Raw genomic sequence first — 21,456 nt, 5'->3', positions numbered from 1 at the left:
TCAGGTGCCTTCTTCAATCACTCTGCCGTCTTATTCTCACTAAACCTGGAACTCATCTATTTGGCTGCCCACCCAGCCCCAGAGATCTTCCTGCCTCTGCCGCCCGGGGGTTCAGACTGCAAGTAGGAGTCCTTATACTCAGTTTTATCGTTTTTCAAATTTGTTTTGGTTTTGGAAACAGGGTTTCCCTGTGTAGCCCTGGCGATCCTGGAACTCGGAAATCCATTTGCCTCTACCTCCCAAGTGCTGAGATTAAAGGCCTGCAACACTCACCACAGGCTATTTAATTGTTTTTAACGTGTGTTTCAGAGGGTAGGACCCAGATTTCATTCTTGTTTGTTCTTTTTGTTTGGAGACAGGGTCTCTCTATGTAGCCTTAGCTGTCCTGGACTCACTCTGTAGACTAGGCTGGCCTCAAACTCACAGAGATCCACCTGCCTCTGCCTCTCTCTGCCTGTGTGTGCTGCCAGGCCCTCCTTCCTAAGTGGAAAGCCCTTTAAAGACAGAGCCACATTCCCAGCCCCCCTGTTCCCCCTCCCCATCCAGGGCACTAGCACTCCAGCACTCCAGTACAGAGGACCTGGGCTTAAACTCCTTTCAGAGCAGCCCTGCCCCAGCACCAGCTGGGCTCTCTGGCCTGGCACTCCCAGCCCTGCCCATGAGGACCAGCCCTAGACCTTTGCACTTGGGAGAGACAGAGCCCTGGTTTCCATGTGCCTCTGGGACTGTTTATTTGAATCTTCTAGGCTCTTGGGGAAGAGGTAAAGCCTGAGTGTTTGTAATTTGAGAGGTGGGGGGTGTACCAGGAAAAAAAAACCCTAGGTGCAACTCAATGAAGCCTGTTTAATTAGTTACAGTGTGTGTGTGTGTGTGTGTGTGTGTATGTGTTTGAGTGTGTGTGTGTGAGTGTATGTGTGTATATGAGTGTATATGTGAGTGTGTAAGTATGTGTGTATATGTATATGAGTGTATATATATGTGTGTGCATATGTGAGAGTGTGTGTATGTGTGTATGTGAGTGTGTGTGCCACAGCAAGAATGTGGAGGTTTGGGAAAAGGGGCTTTTTTCATCTTTGGAGTAGTGGGGATCAAACTCAGGTTGTCCATCTTGGCAACAAGGATTTTATCCTCCGGGAGGTCTGCCTCCCCCAAGCTTCTTATCTGGCTGGGTGGGTCTCAGGTTCCTCACTAATTGCAAAGCCCCGGGGCGCTCATAACAACATCCTCAGTCCAAGAGCCCCTCGCAGGGCAGGGCAGGTCGCAGAAACTAGAGAAAGTGCTAAGTCAATTACCTCCCTGCCTGCCCAGCCCCGTTCTAGGTGGTGGGCGCGCCACAGAAGAAAACAGGCAAAAATGTTCGTCAGCCTTGGAACATTCTGAATGTCCCCGCGGCAGTAACAGACCGGGGCAGAGACAAAGAGACAGCAATCCAGGAGAAGCCAAGCGTGGCCTCTCACAAAGCAGCTCAGCGCTCTGCAGGAAGGCAATACCCATCTCCAGTCTAAGGCTGCCGAGTGCAGTCCTGTGGGGGAGGGGAGGGAGAAAGGAGGAAGAACAGGAAGGCAGGAACAGAAGGGGGATGAAGCCAGGGGAAAGCAAAGAGCACACTTCAGATTGTATCAAATATGAAGGAACACAGAGGTATGAAAGGACAGAGCGTGGGGCATTATGGGTGAGTATGCAGGAACAAAAAAAAAAAAAAAAGAGCAGTGCCCTAGCTGTGGTGAGGGTCAGAGTATGTGCCACCCCCGTAGCAGCATGACTTTTATTATCATTATTGTTAGTATTATTATCCCAGACAGGGTTTCTCAATGTAGCCCTGGCTAGAGCTCGCTCTGTAGACCAGGCTGGCCTCAAACTTACAGAGATTCGACCACCTCTGCCTCCCAAGTGCTGCAGTCAAAGGCATGCGCCACGGCCACCTGTGTCACCAACTCTTGAGAAACGCGAGGCAGAGGAAGCAGTGTCCGGAGGCAAAGGAGATCGACATTTTCGGCTTTTTTGATTTGTTTTTTTAGTAGTGGTTGGTGTTGTTTGAGCCAGGGTCTCATGTGCCCACTTGGCTTTGAATCCATACAGCCACGATGGTCTTGAACGCCTGCCTCTCTCCCCTTTCCCACCTGAGGGCTTTTGTCTTTTGAGAGTTTCACTGTATAGCCATTATGGCCTTGAACTCACAGCCTTCTTGCCTCAGCCGCAGGCACGGGCCAACACACCTGGCTTCTTTTTTTCTCTTCTGTATCACATCTCTTTCCCACCTCGCTCACCTTGCTACTCACTCTGCCCGCCCCCCGGAAGAAGAGAAAACAAGACTCCATGATGAGAACCTCCGTGGGGAGAGGCAGCTTCTGGATGGGCCGGCAGTGGAGATAAGACATACAGGCCTGCCTCCAAGCCCAGGTCACGTGAGGGGCTGGGCAAGAATTTGAACTCCACACCTGTCCGTGGGGAGCTGAGTGGCTTTTCAGGTGGCGGCCCTGGCCTCAGAGCCTGTGTATGTGAATATTGACAGCACCACGAACCTGCATCAGGCCGCTCTAGGGCAGAGCCAACGTGCTCGCCTCGGAGCTGGAGGAAGTCGGAGCAGGTGGCACAATCCCACCCACCTCCAGCGACACACAGTCGCAGCCACGCCCCCACCTGGGTCCTTCCAGTCCCGGCAGTCCCGAGTAGTTGGCCGCGCCTCTATCCTACGCCTCCCGCGCTGGAGAGGACGGAGTTGGGGAGGGGAGGCAGAGAGCCAAGCAGTTTAACAATTGGCGATTTGAACTTCAAATCCCTGCAGCGCCCCACCCACTCAGTTTGTCCCCAGAGAATTCGTTAGAGATGCTAAGGGAGGTTGGGAGCTCAGAGGACCCCGCCCTCCCTCCATTCCCCCACCGCCCCCTCCAGCATTTGGATTCCGGCTAAGTCCGTCCTTCCACGGCGGAGGGGGTGGGGGAGGACGGACCGGACTGGACGGGACACACGTCACTGTCCCCGGGCCAGGAGAGCGAGCTCCACCCTCCTCCTCTGGCACCAAGCTAAGTCCAGCCCACCCCATCCCAGAGCCAACCCAGTCTCCGAAGCCAGCCTCCAGAGTCGCAGGCAGGTGCAGGGGCAGCCTCCGTCCGCGCCCCGCGAGAGGAGCCGTTAGCGTGCCCTGTCGGTCTCCGCGACAGCGGCCCGTCGATCTTTGCAGGGCAGTTGGTGCTCCGGTCCCGCGGCCTCGCGCGACCCCTCGGCTCCCAGCCCTCGGAGCTGCCCGGCCGAGCCGGCTCAAGTCCAGCAGCCATGTCCATGGGCCTGGAGATCACCGGCACCTCGCTGGCCGTGCTGGGCTGGCTGTGCACCATCGTGTGCTGCGCGCTCCCCATGTGGCGCGTCTCGGCGTTCATCGGCAGCAGCATCATCACGGCGCAGATCACCTGGGAGGGCCTGTGGATGAACTGCGTGGTGCAGAGCACCGGCCAGATGCAGTGCAAGGTGTACGACTCGCTGCTGGCCCTGCCGCAGGACCTGCAGGCCGCGCGGGCCCTCATCGTGGTGGCCATCCTGCTGGCCGCCTTCGGGCTCCTCGTGGCGCTCGTGGGCGCCCAGTGCACCAACTGCGTACAGGACGAGACGGCCAAGGCCAAGATCACCATCGTGGCGGGAGTGCTTTTCCTGCTGGCGGCTCTGCTCACCTTGGTGCCGGTGTCCTGGTCGGCCAACACCATCATCAGGGATTTCTATAACCCGCTGGTGCCCGAAGCGCAGAAGCGGGAGATGGGAGCCGGGCTGTATGTGGGCTGGGCTGCCGCCGCGCTGCAGCTGCTAGGGGGCGCCTTGCTGTGCTGCTCCTGCCCGCCGCGCGAAAAGTACGCGCCCACCAAGATCCTCTACTCCGCGCCGCGATCCGCCGGGCCCGGCACCGGCACCGGGACCGCCTACGACCGCAAGGACTACGTCTGAGGGGCCGGTTGCGTGCAGACCGCACCTTCGCCGCCGCCAGCAGCCGAAGCGCCCCACCGGTCCAGCGTGCACCCTCGCGTCGGAGACCACCCCGCCTCCCAGATGGTCACAGACGCCGCGCAGTCTGCTTGCTAGGCTGGGAGAGGTCAGACAGCCCGGCGGCCCCCTCTCTCCGGCTGCCGCCTGACTACCGGGCCTAGAAACCGTCCAAGCCGTCTGGACAGAGAAACCTCGCCCTTCCCAAGCACAGGGCCGGGGTGGCCAGCGCAGCTACTTGCCAGCCCCGCAGCTGGAAGGCTCACAGTGGGCAGAGACAGGCAACCATAAAACGGGCCGATTCGTATTTTTCAATAAAAGCCTTTCGTTTTTGCAGTCGCTGGAGCTTCCTTACCCTGACCGCCCCACAGGCCACCACCTTCCGTACCGGGCACCTGCTGGGGAGCGTCCCTAGGATAGCCCTCACCACGGGCAACGAGCTTTAAACAGCATACAGGTTCAGGAAGGAGAACGTGGGGTACACAATGAGTTTGGTGCTCACTAGGTGGATAACACTTGAGGTATTCCGGGGCCGAACTGGACAGAGCCCGATAGCAAGGCTTATCTAGCAGTCCAGCCAGAGGGCTTCCGAGGGACACGGAAGACAGGGATTCTTCTATTCCAGAATGTCCTAGCTGGTTTGTACTTGGAGCTTGGATCCCCAGCCTTGCTCTGGGCATTTGGGGTAGCTGATGTGCGGGTTAAAGAAGTACATTCTCTATACCCGGATTTCATATCTGGAGACATCAAACAAAAAGACCTATTGTTTGGATCAGAGGCCTCAGTACCAGAAGGACGGCGGAGCGGCAGGGGGTGTGGCTCAGGGTAGAGCACTGGAGTTGCAGGCGCAGGGCCGGGAGGGGGCCAGTCCAGGAGGAACAGTTGACCTGGAGATGGAGAGGTGAGGAGAAAGGACACCGGACCCTCTTCCCGGTGCCCTCAAGGGAGGGAGGGGCCTAGCTGTAAACAATGTTGAGAAGTGAGGCGCTAGCTCTGGAAACCGGAAGAGAAGCAGGAGTCTTGAAGGGGAATTTTGTCTCCAGGTTCCTCTGCTTTCAAAGGGTGGGAGGGGCAGGCAGAAGCTCCGGGAGTTCAGGGTTTCCTCTCCACTTGTTTTCCTCTTCTTCCTCTTCCTTTCTTTTTTTCTTTGTTTGTTTGCTTGTTTTTGCTTTTTGAGACAGAGTTTCTCTACATTGAGGGCCAGTTACCCTGGAATGCACAACGTAGACCAGGCTGCCCATCACGCCTGACTCACATATCAATTTCAAAGCCAGCCTGGGCTACATGAGTTGTCTCAAGAAAAACAATACAAAATAGGTGTGCTGGAGCATGTCTTTAATCCCAGCACTCGAGGCAGGAGGATTTCTCTGAGCTTGAGACCAGCTTGGTCTATATAGCAAGTTCCAGGCTAGCCAGGGCTTCGTAAGGGGACTTTCTCAAACAAACAAAAAGCAGCAGGGGGAAAAAAAAGAAAGAAAGAAAGAGAGAGAGAGAGAGAGAGAAAGAAAGGAAGAAACTTAAGGGAGACACTCAAAGATGATAAAGGGACTTTATCTAGGGTGACATCATGGTGACCAGGGGTGAACTGGCAGGGTAAGGAAGACAGATTCTCAGGACTCCAGACCACTAGGGTGTCAGAGTGAGGAAGAGAGGGAAATCTAAAATGGGTTCAGGCAGCGGTGGCAAATGCCTATAACCCCAGCACAAGCGGAGGCGGAGGTAGGTGGATCTCTGAGTTTGAGGACAAGCCAGGTCTACAGCGAGAGTTCCAGGACAGCCAGGACTACACAGAGAAACCCTGTCTGGAAAAATGAAAATAAGATAAAAATAAAATAGCCTAAACTTTCTGCCTTAGGCTATTGGTAAAGGAACAACTACAGATAACAGCTCAGGTTCCTGGGGGAGGTGAGGAGGTTGGTCACACTAGGAACATCCAGGTAGGGCAATCCAGGAAACAGGAAGAGGATGACTGTACTGAGACCTCATAAACCCCAGGTTAGCATACAGATGGCAGGGGAACAATGAGCTCGGCCTAGAAACCAAAAGGAGAGAGTTTGAAGTGGGGGGTGAACAAGAGTGTCTGAGCGTGGAAAGGACCAGGACGGGGGCTGGGAAAGAGGCTTGATTGTGAACAGCTGGGCACGGAGTGGAGGGAAAAGTGAGTAGGAGGCAAGAGGTTCAAGCACCTAGACTTCGTGTGCAAGCGGCCTAAAAATGGAGTCAAGGGCAGAGACTGGAGCAGGATGATGAGCTGTGGAGACTTGGGAGGGAGAGAGTCACACAGATGTGACTCGAATGAGCTCGGTACTGGGTTTGGTCTGAGACTGTAGCCCGGGGCTAGCCTGATGCTCATCTTACCTCAGCAGCTGGAATTTGAGGCAGGTTCCAGTGTGCCCAGTGCCAAAAGAGTGCTTAAAGCCCTCCTCATCCCTAAGGAATGCCAGCGTGCTGCACCTGGATGACCTGAGGAAGAGGAAACGGGCTTGCTTTTAGTAATCAGTACCCTAGTGTTAAGTTCATTCCTGAGAAGGATCAAGGAAAGGAGTGAGTATGTAAATGAGAAATCTCCAGCAGTTCCCCTTCCGTCCAGCCACCAGCAAAGATCAAGTAACTGAGAAGAACTTTGAAGAAAAGTATTAAAACCAAGTGTGTGCCATGACTTTCCTAGAACTTACTGTGTAGACCAGGCTGGCCTCCGAGATCCACCTGTGGCTGCCTGCTTACAGGCAGTGGCTCAGAAAGGGCGTAGGCATGGGAGGGGCTCCATGAAATGATGGGGAGGGGGCTTAGATCCTCAGGACCCTTAGAGGGAGAAAAGAAAGGACGAGGAAGTGGAGAAAGTGTCTCTAGTTCTGACTAGAATTTGAGGCTGACAGAGAACCAGAGGGCAGGCAGTGTCTCTCTCCAGCTTTGGTGCTCTCTAGCCCAGGGGACCAAGTTGGGTCAAGGCAGAACTGAGAGTCATCTGTGACCTCATAGTCCCAGAGAGCTGAAGGTGGACACGGGTACTCACTGACAAGCAGCTTCCCCAAGAAAGGTGCAGCCAGCTGTGTGCTACAGGCCAGAAACCCCAGTTTCTCCGGAGGCTGAAGCAGGAGCACAATCTAGGCTACAGAGTGAGTTCAAGGCCAGCCTGGATGGATGGTTTGGTGAGACTGCTTCAAAATAGGAAGTAAAGTGGGGGCTGGAGAGATGATGTCATGGGTAGAAGCTACTGCTCTCATAGCACACGTGAAGCTGCTCTCATGTGTCGCTCCAGCTTCAGGGAAATCTGCTGTCCCTAGTCTCTTTAGACACCTCTACTTCTATGCAGTACCCCCAATAACAGATAATAATCATAATTAGTGCCGGGCGTGGTGACACACGTCTTTAATCCTGGTACTCAGAAGGCAGGCCGAGCTCTGAGTTCGAGGCCAGCCTGGTCTACATAGAGAGTGGAGTTCCATGCTAGAAAGATTGGGGCTTAACAGGAGAGCTCTTGTCTAGGCATGAGTGAGGCCTTAAATTCAGTTCCTAACGAGAGGGGATGGCGGGGGAGGGGGAGCCTAATGGCATACATGTGTAATCCCCTTACTTGTTAGGTAGGCAACAGGAAGGTCTTCGAAAAGTCAAGGCCAGCATGCTCTACAAAGGGACAACCATTCTTAAAAAAAAAAAAAAAAAATAGCCTCGAATAGCGGTGCATGCCTGGGGAGGCAGAAGCAGGAGGATCTCTGTGAGTTCGAGGCCAGCCTAGTCTACAAATCGAGTCCAGGACAGCCAGGGCTACACAGAGAAACCCTGTCTCGAAAAACAAAACAAAACAAAAAGGCACTTTTAATCCCTACAAAGAGAGGCAGGTGAATCTTTGGGAGTTGAAGGCCATCCTGCTTCTACATATTGAGTTCCAAGGCTGCCTGGAACACAGTGAGACACTGTCTCAAGACAAAGAAAACACAACAGAAGACTACCAGCTACCATGCTGGGTTTAGACAGGATTAGTTAATTTACATCTTTGGCGTTAATATTTTAGCACATTCAGGCTGGAGCCAGGAGCTTAGAAATACAAAGAGGGAGATTGCCTTTGGGAGAAAAATCTCTGGGTTTCTTAAGAACGCACAGTTTCAGAGAGCCCTACCAGGTTTGGTAGCCAGACTTGCCTCAGGCCATCCTGGTCTTGCCACACCAGTTTGAGCATTTCCTGCTGGCTGGACCCAAAGCCAAGGCTTCCTCAGACACAATTGCAGTGTTTACTGTGGCTCCCTCACGGTCTCCAGCAGGCTTCAAACAGTAGCCCTTCTTTCTCCATGCCCTGCCAGTGATCCAAGAAAGGTCATCCAAGCCAACATGCTCTGGGTTTGCCAAGCTGGTGAAGAAGCAAGCTAGAGATGGGGCTCCTGATGCCTGCTGAGGAACCTTCTGCAGATTCTACATATCTGTAGCTCGGATCTGTAAGGCAGGTGCTAGCCCCAGTTGTAGGTGTTTCTGCTCTTGTTTGCTTATTTTTGTCTTTTCTCCCTCATTAAAAAAATAGCGGTGTGGGGTGGTGGGGCTAGGGGGCTGGAGAGATGGCTCAGTGGTTAAGAGCATGGGCTGCTCTCCCAGAGGTCCTGAGCTCAATTCCCAGCGCCCACATGGTGGCTCCCAACCATCTGTAACAAGATCTGATGCCCTCTTCTGACGTGAGGGTGCACATGCAGACAGAGCACTCACGAACATAAATAAATACATACATATTTTTATAATAGTTTTTATGTTTTATATTAATCACTTTGTATACATATATATATTTTTAAAAAGCCAGATGGTGGTGGCACATGCACGCCTTTGATCCTAGCACTAGCAGCAGAGGCAGAAAGATCTCTGTGAGGTCCAGGCCAGCCTGGTCTATAGAGTGAGTTACAAGACAGCCAGGGCTACACAGAGAAACCCTGTCTCTATGTTCACTCTGAAGTGAGTGTTTGCCCGCGTGTGTGCATGCGCACCGCAGACATGCTGAGTGCTGTCAGAGTCCAGAAGAAGACTGTGTCCCCTGGAGATGGAGTCACAGTGGTGAGCTACCATATGGGTGCTGGGAACTGGACCTGGGCCCTTGCAAGAGCAACAAGTGCTCTTGTTGCTGAGCTATCTCTCTAGCCCTTTTTCCATTTTTTTCAATTTATGTATGTACATGTAAGGAGGTATATTGGAGTGTGTTCAGATGCCAGCAGAGGCCAGAATAGGGTGTCACATCCCTTGGGGCTAAAATTACAGGCAGTTGTAAGACACCCAGTGTGGGTGATGGGAACTGAACTGGGATCCTACTAGAGCAATACACACTGTTAACTGCTGAGTCCTGTCCCCAGCGTCATAGAGAGGCTTTATCTCAGTAAAGGTGATGCTGGGAGACCAGTAAGTCTCATGAATGATGAGGAAAGACTTTCCACTCCGGACCTTGGGTTCCCCATAAAGCCAACAAAGTAGTTAATCGAAATTGATTTCTTCTAATTTAACTTCCCCATCCTTTGTCATAGATGAGCCCCTAACCCATCTACCGTCTTGTTCAACAGCACCAGGATCCACAATAGGGCCTTGCACATGCAAGGGGGAGGTTAGGCAATTGCTCCACTGCAGAGCCATTCCCCTGACCCCTCACTGGGGAATTCTAGGCAGGTGCTTTACCACTAAGCCACATCCCCAACCCTCACTGGGGGATTCTAGGGAGGGGCTCTACCACTGAGCCACTTCCCCAGCCCCTCACTGGGGGATTCTAAGCAAAAGCTCTTCCACTGAACCAAATCCCTAACCATTCAATGGGGAGTCTAGGCACGAGCTCAACTTCTGCCTAGCCTCAGTCACATGTTTTTAATGATTTCTTCATGGCCACCATGGCTACTGAGGTCCCAAGTCTTTAGAATGAATGCGGGTGAGTTGAAGAAGAAATGACTGCCTGAAACCCAGAGGGCCAGGCAGTTGTGTGGCAGTCAGAGGACTTGCCAAGACATTTCCCTCATCACAGCATGTGGGTGCTCAGGCTTGGCAGAAAGCACTTTTATCTATCTATCCAGATGTCTATCATCTATCCAGACAGATATCTGGATATCTAGATACTTACTTTTATGTATATGGATGTTTTGCCTACGTGGATGTCTGTGCACAACTTGAGTGCCTGGTCCCATCAGGGGTCAGAAGGGGGTATCAGATCCCCTTGAACTGGAATTACATACAGATGGTTGTAAGCTGCCATGTAAGTGCTGGGAATTGAACTCAAATCCTCCAGAAGAGCAGCCAGTACTCTTAACCACCGGGCCATCTCTCCAGCCCTTATACTGAGCCATCTTAAAAGCCCTCATAAATAAGACTTTTTAAAAGTGTGTTAGTTGCATCAATAAAAAGCACATATATATTTCAGACATTCTTTTTTCTCCATGTTATCAAATTCTATCCCCCCTTCTACTGTATCTTTTAATCAAAATACAGAATTCAATTATTGGGAGTATGGTTCATTGCCTAAAACCTCCTAGTGAGGGTCAGGGGCCGTGAATCAGTGAGAAGATGCTTTCCTGGTGTCCTCCGGCGAGGAGCTGACAAGCTAGACGCCACAGCACTTACTCCATGCTCACCAAGCTCTGGGTTCCAGCCTCTGGGCCACAACAGTGTGGCTGCCAAATAAGACCTGAACAACAACAAAACCAGTTGGCATGCCAAGGAGTACAGGGGACATATCAAGGAAACCTGACCCCTGGTTAAAGAGCTCCAGGCCATTGACACCTGCTGAGAGAGGGACAATCAGCCTTCTAATGTTCTCCAGGCCCCTAACTGTCTATCTAGCACCAAGTGCTCAGCCCTAAACATGTGTACAAATGGGCAACGATGAGCAGGAAGCTGAGAAACGCTAAACCTCAGCGGGTTGTATTTATATATTAATATAAATGTGTGTATGTGTGATATATATGTGCGTGTGTGTGTGTGTGTGCGTGCGCACGCGCGCGTGTGTTGAGGGGCATACACATGACACAGCACTCACGGAGGTCAGGGGTCACTTTAGGGAATCGATTTCATTCTTCTGTTATGTCGGTCTCAGAAACTGAACTCAAATCGTCAGGCTTAGCAGTCAGCATCTTTACCCACTGTGCCATCTCCCTGGCCCGTGTTTTATTTTTAAGGGTATGAGTGCTTTGCCTGTATGTATATCTGTCCCACATGCATGCCTGGTGCCCGAGGAGGCCAGGAGAAGGAATATGATCCTAGGAACTGGAGTTACAAAGTTGAAAGCCACTCTGTGGGTGCTGGGAATTGAACCTGGGTCTTCTGCAAGAACAACCAGTGCTCTTAACTCCTGAGTCATATCTCCAGCCCCAATGTATATGAAATGTTTACAAAAGTAATTTAATAAAAAGAGAGAAAATTCTGGCTGGGCAGTGGTGGCATACACCTTTAATCCCAGCAGTGGAGAGGCAGAGGCAGGTGGATCTCTGTGAGCTCAAAGCCAGCCTGGTCTACATAGAGAGTGCCAGGACAGCCAGGGCTACACAGAGAAACGCTGTCTGGAAGAAACACCAACAAATATGCCACAATGCCCCAGCCCACCCGTATGTTTTGAGACAGGCCTTCTCACTGAACCCGGAGCACCCCGTTTCAGCTTGAGCCCCCGGAGTTTGCTTGTCTCTGAATGCCCTTCCACCCAAAGCTAAGGTTACTGATTTACACCACCATGGGTGCTAGGATCTGAGCTCATGCTTTTGTAGTACTCACTGTACCCCACGAGGCAACTCCCCACCCCGGGTTGGGTTTTCTGTGTTCCATAAGGAATGAGGTCATGCAATTGCTGAATGCCTACCTCCAAAAGTCATCCCTGCGTGCTGGGGATGTAGCTCCGTGGGGGAGGACTTGCCATGTGAGAGCCCCTGCGGCCACTCCCATGTTGCTAAAAAATAAAATAAAGGCCAGCACTAGTGGCATAGGCTGAGGCAGGAGGACTGAAAGTTCAAGGCCAGCCTGGCCCACAGAGTAAGTTCAAGACCAGTCTGGAGAACTTTGTATCTCAAAGTAAAAAGCTGAAGCCAGGGCTGGAGAGATGGCTCAGAGGTGAAGAGCGCTGGCTGTTCTTCTAAAGGTCATGAGTTCAATTCCCATGAATCACATGGTGGCTCACAACCATCTATAATGAGATCTGGTGCTCTCTTCTGGCCTGCAGGCATACACACAGGCTAAATACTAGATAGATAGATATCTAGATAGATATCTAGATAGATAGATAGATAGATAGATAGATAGATAGATAGATAGATAGATTAAAAAAAAAAAAAGTTGAAGCCAGGTGGTGGAGTTGGAGGCAGGGGCAAGGCACACCTTTAATCCCAGCACTCAGAAGGCAGAGGAAGGTGGATCTCTGAGTTTGAGGTCAGCCTGGTCTACACAGTGAGTTCCGGGGCAGAGAAATTATATCTTGAAAAACTATTATTATTATTATTATTACTATTGTTAAATAAGGTCACCATTCAGTGGTATAGCAAGCTGCTTTACAATTCCTCAGAAAGGGACCAGGAGTGTGGCTCGGCAGCTACAGTCTTTGCCTGGCCTGCCGGAGGCCCAGGTTCAATCCCCAGTCCTGCAAAAACTAAATGAAATAAAAATGAAGGTCATCCTTGTCCTTGGCAGGCACTCAGTAAATATTTGTCAAGGGAATGAGCAGTGGCTTGTTGATTTAGAGGAAGTAAGAGGATGGAACAGTACATTCTTAGAGCATTGCAGCAACTACCAATGACAGGCCACAGGCTTAGATGCGTAGCGACATTTCCCGTAATTCTTTGTGAGGTGGCCCTTGATGCTCCATGCTGCGGAGACAGCTACAAACACCATAACTGCAGTCCCCCCAAGTTTGGACCGCAAACCCAACAAGGTCAGGGGGACTTCACACATTATGAGGGTTTATGCCTACCCTTCCAGCACATGGGAAACAGAGGCAGGAGGACCTGAAAGTACAAGAATAGCCTGTTCTATCTATCTATCTGTCTGTCTGTCTATCTATCTATCTATCTATCCATACATACACACACATCTATGTATGTGTATGTATCACTATATAAAGTGAGTCCCAGGCTAGCCAGGGTTATATAGCAAGACACTATCTCCAAAAACTAAAAACAACAACAACAGCTAGACATGGTGGTACAAGCCACAACCCCAGCAGTTAGGAAGAAGAGCAAGAGGACGAGGAGTTTAAGATTATCCTTGGCTATGTAATAAGTTTGAGGCCAACCTGGGCTACACAAAAATCTCATCTCAAAAAAAAAAAAAATCAATGGCAGAAGACTAGTAAGATGCCTCAGTGGCTAAGGGCATTTGTCACCCAAGCCTGACAACCTGAGACCCACCCCTGGGATCCATATCCATATGAAGGAAGAGAACCCACTCCGTGAAGCAACGCTCTCTCCTCCATGTGTGTGTCATGGCATAAGTAACCCCTCTTTCTCACACCTACAACAGGAAAAAGAAGAAGAAGAAGTGGGGAGGTGATTGGTTTGAGAATGGCTAAGGATTGGGAAAGTTTAACAAATCTCAGAGGTCTCTTGAGTCTCCTTTGTTTCTGTCTTTTCCCGAATGGCTTCAGCTTTGGAAACAGCCGTTTTCTGCTCCTAGAAAGGCCACATGTGGCCTGAGGCCCTGAGCATAGACCCAGAGTTGGAGGGAAATACAGTTGAACGTGGGAAGGAACAAAACAGATCAACAGACAAATATGCTCGGGGTTTGGAACAGATGGTGCTAATATCGGCAGAGAAATGACTCCAGAGAAGTTGGAGGTGGGGGGCGTGTGTGTGACAATCAGAGCCATCGGGAAATAAAAACCAACAGAGCTAGGAGGAGTGGGTTGGAGAAAGAGACACAAGGAAGGAGGAAATAGCTATAATGGCCTCTGTGTGTGTCTGTGTATGTATCACTGTGTGTGTAAGTGTGTGAGAGTGTGGATGTGTGTATGCTGTCCGTGGAGGCCAGAGGTACATGTAGGACCTCTTCCTCATTGCTAGCCACCTCATTTTCTCTCTCTCTCTCTCTCCCCCCCTCTCTCTGTATTCAAGGAATCCACGGAGCGTCAGATCCGCAGTAGCGACAGAGGACTGCAGACACTGTGAGACACTTGTGCGTGCTGGCAGACAAATTTAGGTCCTCTAGAAAAGCAGCAGGAGCTCTTAGGCTCTGAGCTACCTTGTTTGTTTGAGGCAGGATTTCTCAATGGGCCTGGAGCTCAGCAGTTCTCTTAGGCTGGCTGGCTGACCAAAGGATTCTGGAGTCTGCCTTTCTCCGGCTTCCCAGGCTATCTTACAGAGGCGCTCCTCAGCGGTGTCCCCCCACATTTATGTGGGTGACAGGGATCTGACTGCCGTTCCTCACACTTCCTCACCGGGAGACACACACTTTACCTTAGCTCCTCCAGAATGACTTTAAAAGCTGAACAGGGTCTACACACTTGTAATCCCAGCACTCAGAAGACGAGGAGAATTCTGGAGCTGGAGAGATGGCTCACCAGTTAGGAGGAGCTGTTACTCTTTCAGAGGACCTGAGTTCGACTCCTAGCACCCATGTGGTAGGTAGCTTCAGTTCCAGAGGATCCAAGACCTCCTTCTGACTTCCGTGGATGCCAGGCACACACATGATACACATACAAGCAAGAACACTCACACACAGAAAAATAAAATAAATACATTTTAAAAGAGAGAGAGAGTGTGTGTTTCAGACCACATACTTATAATCCCAGCATTAGGGAAGTTGAGGATCCAAAGTCCAAAACTGTTTTACACTACGTATCAAGTTCAAGGTCAACCTTGACTGTTTGTTTAAAAGCCTGTCTTTTTCAGTGCTCTGCTTGTGTGTACACCTGCACGCCAGAAGAGGGCACCAGATCTCATTATAGAGAGTTGTGGGCCACCACCTGGTTGCTGAGAATTGAACTCAGGGCCTTTGGAAGAGCAGCCAGTGCTCTTAACCTCTGACCCATCTCGCCAGCCCAAGAGCCTGTCTTAAACAAGATAGAGTTTGAAGTTGGAGGGGACCTTTGCAGATGAGCTAAATGTCTTTTGCATACGGAGGTAGGCCTAGACGTTTAAGCTGCCTAGGGCTAGACTGTTACTGATTAATGTGAAGCTTTGGGAGCTGTCAAGTAGACAAAGGATGGATTTGTGGCTAGTCTGCACTGCTGTCCTGACTGGATCTGGAATCATCTTGGAGACACACCTCTAGACTTGTCTGTGAAGTCTAGAGAGATTAATCCAGGTGGATACACCCACCCTGGAGGGCTCAGGGCCTGCACTGAATCAAATGGAGAAAGCTATCTGCACTCGAGCATATGTTTCTCTTTGCTTCCTGACTGTGTTTTCAGCTCCTGTGGCCATGCCTTCCCTGTCCCGGTGAATCACATGCCCTCAAACCATGAGCCGAAATACTCTGTACCTGCCTAAGGCTCATATGGAGACCCCGTCTCTAAAATAGATAAGGAGTAAGAATTGGATGTTCTGCCTGAGAGAGATAGTTAACACAGTGTTCTGGCTTCTAGAACATTCTCCTCCACTGTGGCGCCATTCACCAATGAACACCTCCTCAGCCTCCAGGGCTTTCACTCAACTGTCTCTCTTAAGACATCATCTCTCAGGTGATCCAGGGTCAGGTCAACTTTCTTGCTTTTGGAGTTGTTTTGTTATATATATACATATATGTATATATATTGCAGATGTATTAGCAACTGTGCCATCTGAGCTGACCCGGGCTCTTCTTGCACCCCAGACCTCTGTATACGGTAGATCCTTGTTAAACAAAGCTCCGGCACGCAGGCAGAGAAGACGGGATTATAACCTTCAGGCTGGCGTTTCCCGGGGGAACAGTTGCTAGGTTTGAACAAGCATAGACTCTGGGCGTGCCTGGTGTGTGACATGCCTGCTGTGGCACCCCTGCGATTCTGTACTTGGAAGGTGCGAGGGGGGCTGTGAGCCTGAGGTAAAATACCTGACAGGATCTAGAATTACCTAGGAGATGAATCTCTGGGCTCGGAGAAGGTTTCTAGATAGGGCTAACGGGCGTGAGGAGATCCACACTTCACTCACACACACAGCCTCATCCCATGGACTGAGATCCTGGCTTGAATACTAAGCCAGCTTTTACCTGTCTGTGAACGCCAACTCATGCTCATGCTTCTGCTCCTGCTCCTCCTGCTGCAGTGACTTCCCCGCCACGACCAGCTAACTGTACACTAGAACACTGACCTGCAATAAACGCTGCCTTCCTTGAATTCTCTTTGTTATCTGGCCACAGCAACAAGAAAAGTAACTGATAGACCCAGGTAACATAGTGACACCCCCCTAAAAAAAAAAAAAAAAAAAAAAGAAAAGCCTGGGCTTCATTCCCAGAACCACAAAATAAATAAGGGGCTGGAGAGATGGCTCAGTGGTTAAGAGTGCTGGCTGCCCTTCCTCAGGACCTGAGTTCTATTCCCAGCACCCACGTCAGGGAGTGCATAGGACCTGTAACTCTTGCTCTAGAGGATCTGATGCCCTTTTCTAACCACTGAGGACTCTTGCACACTGTGACACACACTCACACGTGCTCATACACATGAATAAAAACAAACATTTAAAAATAAATAAAGCGGGGCTCAGTGGTGCACACTTGTAATCCCAGCACTTGGGGAGGCAGAGGCAGGCAGATCTCTGGAAGTTCAAGCCCAGCCTGGTCTACAAAGTGAGTCCAGGACAGCCAAGGCTACATAAAAAAACCCTGTCTTGAAGAAAAAATAACATACAAACAAACAGGGCTGGAGAGATGACTCAGCGCACTAGAGCACTGACTATCCCATACTATCTGGGCTCAGTCCCAAGCACCCTGAACAAATGAGACCCTGCCTTGACGTAATATTCACCTTAATTATAATATGTTCCGGAGCTAAAGAGATGGCTCAGCGGTTAAGGGCACTTGCTGCTCGTTTGCTCGTCCAGAGGACCCTGGTTCCATACCAACACCCTCATGGTGGTTCACAACCATCTGTAACTCCAGTTCCAGGGGGAACTGATGCCTTCTCCTGACCTACTCTGCCATTAGGCATGAGTAGGTGCCCAGGCATACATGCTGGCAAGAGACCCATACACACAGAATAAAATAAAATAAAAATCTGAGCCAGGCGTGGTGGCGAACTCCTGTAATCACAGCACTTGCTGGGGCAGAGGCCAGCCTGGTCTACAAAGCGAGTCCAGGACAGCCAAGGCTACACAAGAAAACAAACAAACAAACAAACAAATAAATGTAAAGCTGAAAAAATACAAAAAGTTGTGGGTCAGGGAAGGTTCCTGTCATGCGGTTAGTGTATAGAAACTGTGTTGATTGTTGCAGGAAAAATGTTTTCCGAGCACTAACTGCGTTGAGGGGAGGGGTGGCAGTGGGGGAGAACTGGCCCAGGAGGATTACCGTACAGCTGCGCCAACAGCTGTGCAGATTAAACTAGAGAACGTGTAAGGGAAGCGTCAACAGGTTCATCAACCTAGGTTCTGATTGTGGGGAGAAATAGCTCAGGCGGCGAGGTGTGAAAGCCACAGGGGTGGGGAGGACGAGCCCTACCGGGAAACTCCGGGGGCCCTGGGGAACCCCTAAACCAGCTAAGATCCAGATGACACCCCTACCACACCTGGGCCAACAGGCAAGAATTTGCCCCTGTGACCTCCGCGGGCACACTCCCGTCACCAAGGCGACCGGTTTAGGGAACAAGCGGCCTGATTGTCCCTGCCCAGGAGGGCAGGTGAAACCCTGGCCACGTGACCGATACTGAGCCAGGTGCGGTTAGGAGGACTCTCCCGCCTCCAGCCTTAACCCGTTCGACGCCCGGCCGCCGCCAGGGTGCAGTGTCTCTGCTCTCCAGCCAGCCACACACATCTCTTTCTCTAGCCAGAAGGGCAATGACGAAATTATGAGGGTCCCAGACTAGGTGGAAAATGGAGTCTGGGAAGGGATTCAGCCTGAGCCACACTAGTGACTCGGGCTGGGTAACTTGGCCTCTGTTTTTCTTTCTTTCCCTCGGGATAAAATAAGAATGTCCTGAGCGAGATGGCTCAGCAGCGGTTATGACTCCAGTTTGATCCTTGGGACCTACATGGAAAGACAGATTCGACCCCCACTTGTCTTCTGACCCCACACGCCGGCTTACACACACATAGACCCACAATAAATAAAAATGTAAAAAAAAAAAATAGTTAAAATGAAGATGAGGCCCTCTTCAAGTATAATATCCGGGGCTAGCAGCTATGGCTCAGTAGCACGCAGCCCTTGCACAACACTTTCAACGTCCGGTGCACAACCTGGAAGTCAATCACCATAAATTCCCTGGCCGGGCCCACAAGCCGGGAAAGAAAGGGTGGGCGGCTCCGGAATGACCCTTCCCCAACAGGCCACCCTCAGAGTCCTGCCCAGGGAGCCCTACGGGCTCCTCTGCCCCCGCCCACTACGTCCTCTGGAATGCTCACCTGGGAACTTCAAAACAACTGGTTTTTCTGCTTGCCAGCCTCTGGCCTTGAGCAAGCCATGTGACCACAAGGCTTGGGGCCCAGGACCAGCTAGGAAGGTCCTCAAGGCCGCTCCTGACACCAGACCTGGGCTATTTGGCTCTTGGGCATGGGGTCAAAGGTTGTGTGTCAGGTTGGGGTGAGCTGTGGAGACAGAAAGTTGACTGGTCAGAAACTGTTTAACAGCACTACCCATTCCCATCATAACTGTGAACTCTTTGACTTTGGGGCTGGTGAGACAGCTCAGTGGATAAAGGCGCTTGCTGCCAGCCAGGTCTAAGGACATGAGTTCAATCCCTGGAATCCACCTGGAGAAAGAAGAGACTTGCTCAGATTGTCTTCTGACCTCCACATGCATGCTGTGAAACCTGTGCATCCACACAGACAGACAGACAGACACAGAAACAAAGAGATACACACAGAGATGTACACTAAATAAAAACACATAAATACATGTAAAAAAATGTTTAGCCAGGCAGTGGCAGCCCAGGCCTTTAATCTCAGTACTCGGCAGAGGCAGGCAGGTCTGTGAGTTTGAGGCCGCCTGGTCTACAGAGCTAGTTCCAGGACAGCCAGGGCTATGCAAAGAAACCCTGTAGCAAAAAACAAAACCAAGCAAAACAAAACAAAAGTTTAAAAAGTATCTTTAAGAATCCTTCCTGAGCTTGGCCAGAAATCCCAGCTTTTCAGGAGGCAGAGGTAGAATTGCTGTGAATTCTAGGCCAGCATGGGTTACACAGTGACCTCTAGGGCAGCCTGAGCTATAGAACGAGACTTTTATCTTTTCTTTTCTTTCCTGTGTTTGTTTGTTTTGAGACTGGGTTTCTCTGCGTAGCCCTGGCTGTCCTGGACTGGCCTCAAAGTCACAGGTCCCCCTGCCTCTGCCTCCGGCTACACTCAGCTGAGACTTTATCAAAGAAGGAGGAGAAGTTGTTCTTGAAGCAGCAGCAGCTGGTGGCAGCACACACCTTTTAAATCCCAGCACTAAAGAGGCAGGTCGATCTCTGAGTCTGAGGCCGGTCTGTTCTACAGAGAGAGTTTCAGGACAGCCAGGTCTGTTATACGCAGAAACCCTGTCTCAAAAACCCCCAAACCAAAACCAAACCAAAAAAAAGTCTGGGTAGAGGAGGGGAGCTGGGAATGCAGCCCAGCTGGTAAATTCTTGCTAAGCCTGAAGCAAGCCCAGGTTCCCTCCCCAGCTTTGCAGAAATCAGGTGTAATCTCAGCACTCAAGAGGGGAAGGGTGAGGATCAAGTGTTCAAGCTCATCCACCCCATAGGAAAGAAAGAAAGGAAGGAAGGAAGGAAGGAAGGAAGGAAGGAAGGAAGGAAGGAAGGAAAAGAGGAAGGGCTGGGTGTGGTGGTGAGGTGTAATCCCAGCACTGTGGGAGGCAGAGGCAGTCAGACCTCTGTGACTTTGAGACCAGCCTGGTCTACAAAGTGAGTCCAGGACAGCCAGAACTACACAGAGAAGCCCTGTCTCAAAAAAGCAAACAAACAAACAAGCAGTACTTCAAGTCCTCCAATTGAGTCCTTCTCAGGGTCAAGCCTTTGGATCTTAGTCCTCTTTTGTCTTAGTCAGTGCTGCTGCCTTCTGCCCTGCTGTTGCCCAGTCTTCTCTCTCTCTCTCTCTCTCTCTCTCTCTCTCTCTCTCTTTCTCTCTCTCTCTCTCACACACACACATTTACTGTGTATGAGTGTTTTGCTTGCATTTATGTATGTGTACCACCACACTCAGCCTGACACTACTCATTTCTAGCCCAAATTCACAATGTATTTGTCTATATGCAATTCTATAGCAATATCACCCCTGTATCCATCCTGGCCCAAGGGTTCCCTGAGGACCCAACTGTCTTTTGTTCATCTGTTACAAAAATATAATTTCACTAAAGTGTGGAGAGCTGCTTGTTTGTCAAGCTGCTTTGTTATTGAGTATTCAGTGTTTTCACCCTGGCCTTCACCTTGAGACAGAGATGTTTCCACAAGTTCCTTAAAACTTGTTTGTGAAGTTCCTTAAAACTTGTTTGTGTGACCTTGGTCCATGTCTGCTACAGAGAAGTAGTTTTAGAAAACAAGTTTGGCAGTTTCACAAACTTATTTTTTGTATTGATGTGACTTGTTTTTGCTTCGCCTATAAAGAGGAATTGTGGAATAAACTCACGCTGCAGTCTTACTGCCAGCCTTCTCCAGCTGATCCTGTGTATAGTGTGACTTGCTTTTATTATTTCAATCCTTACTCCCCACTCAGGAACTGTTTGACTCTGCCAGCAGGCTCCAGCACTAAAGGACCACCAAGGGACTAGAGAGATGGCCCAGCAGTGGATTGGTCTTCCAAAAGAACTGGCTCCAGTTCTCAGCACCCACATAGCAGCTCACAACTGTGTAACTCCAGTTTCAGGGGATCCAATGCTCTCTCCTGGCCTGCATGGACACTACATGTATGTGATGTATGGCTCAGTCTACACCATGAGCTCCATAATATCCAGGGCTGCAGAGAGAGGCCCTGTCTCAAACAAAACAAAAAGAATATAGTTCAGTGGTGGAGTGCTCGTGAGATTAATTCACAACTCCTTGGGTTCAAACTCTAGCTCCCCTCCTTCCCAAACACCCACAAAATGGAGTACTTAAACCACTGGAGAAATGCTTAGGCAAATCTTCCTCAGGAGTCTGGTCAAGTGCCCACTAACAGGAGACTAACCACTGATACACTAGAGACTACCCAGAGACACAATGGCTGCTCCCTCCCCTATGCCTCAAAGCAAGGATGAAACAGGCTTTGTACCAACTCCCGACTTCATCCTTCTGCAGAAGGGGACTGTTTTGTTCTAATCTGAGTGCACAAAGGTCAGGGTACCTGTGGGAAGTGATTTCAGAACAGAGGGACTGAGAGGATTGCCATTCTCTGCTGGTAAATGGCATGTTGCTAGTCTGGGTCCTTTGTTTTCTTTCTTTCTTTCTTTCTTTCTTTCTTTCTTTCTTTCTTTCTTCCTTCC

The 21,456-nt window shown here is 50.5% G+C and overlaps 1 protein-coding gene across 1 annotated transcript; it reads left to right on the top strand.

Moving 5' to 3' along the window:
- Window positions 1-3,037: 3,037 nt before the first annotated feature.
- On the top strand, window positions 3,038-4,305 carry Cldn3 (claudin 3). The gene has a single exon (XM_021664517.2). It carries the CDS (start codon window positions 3,274-3,276, stop codon window positions 3,931-3,933), a length of 660 nt encoding a protein of 219 aa, XP_021520192.1. The 5' UTR covers window positions 3,038-3,273; the 3' UTR covers window positions 3,934-4,305.
- Window positions 4,306-21,456: the final 17,151 nt, after the last annotated feature.

This window comes from Meriones unguiculatus, chromosome 4, assembly GCF_030254825.1.
Source record: "Meriones unguiculatus strain TT.TT164.6M chromosome 4, Bangor_MerUng_6.1, whole genome shotgun sequence".
Taxonomy (NCBI): domain Eukaryota; kingdom Metazoa; phylum Chordata; class Mammalia; order Rodentia; family Muridae; genus Meriones; species Meriones unguiculatus.
The sequence above is the reverse complement of the archived record's forward strand: the minus strand, read 5'-3'. Positions and strand labels throughout refer to the sequence as shown.

What these genes read in the sequence shown, in the direction of transcription:
- Cldn3 (XM_021664517.2), top strand. Translation starts at nt 3,274, where the DNA reads ATGTCCATGGGCCTGGAGATCACCGGCACCTCGCTGGCCGTGCTGGGC.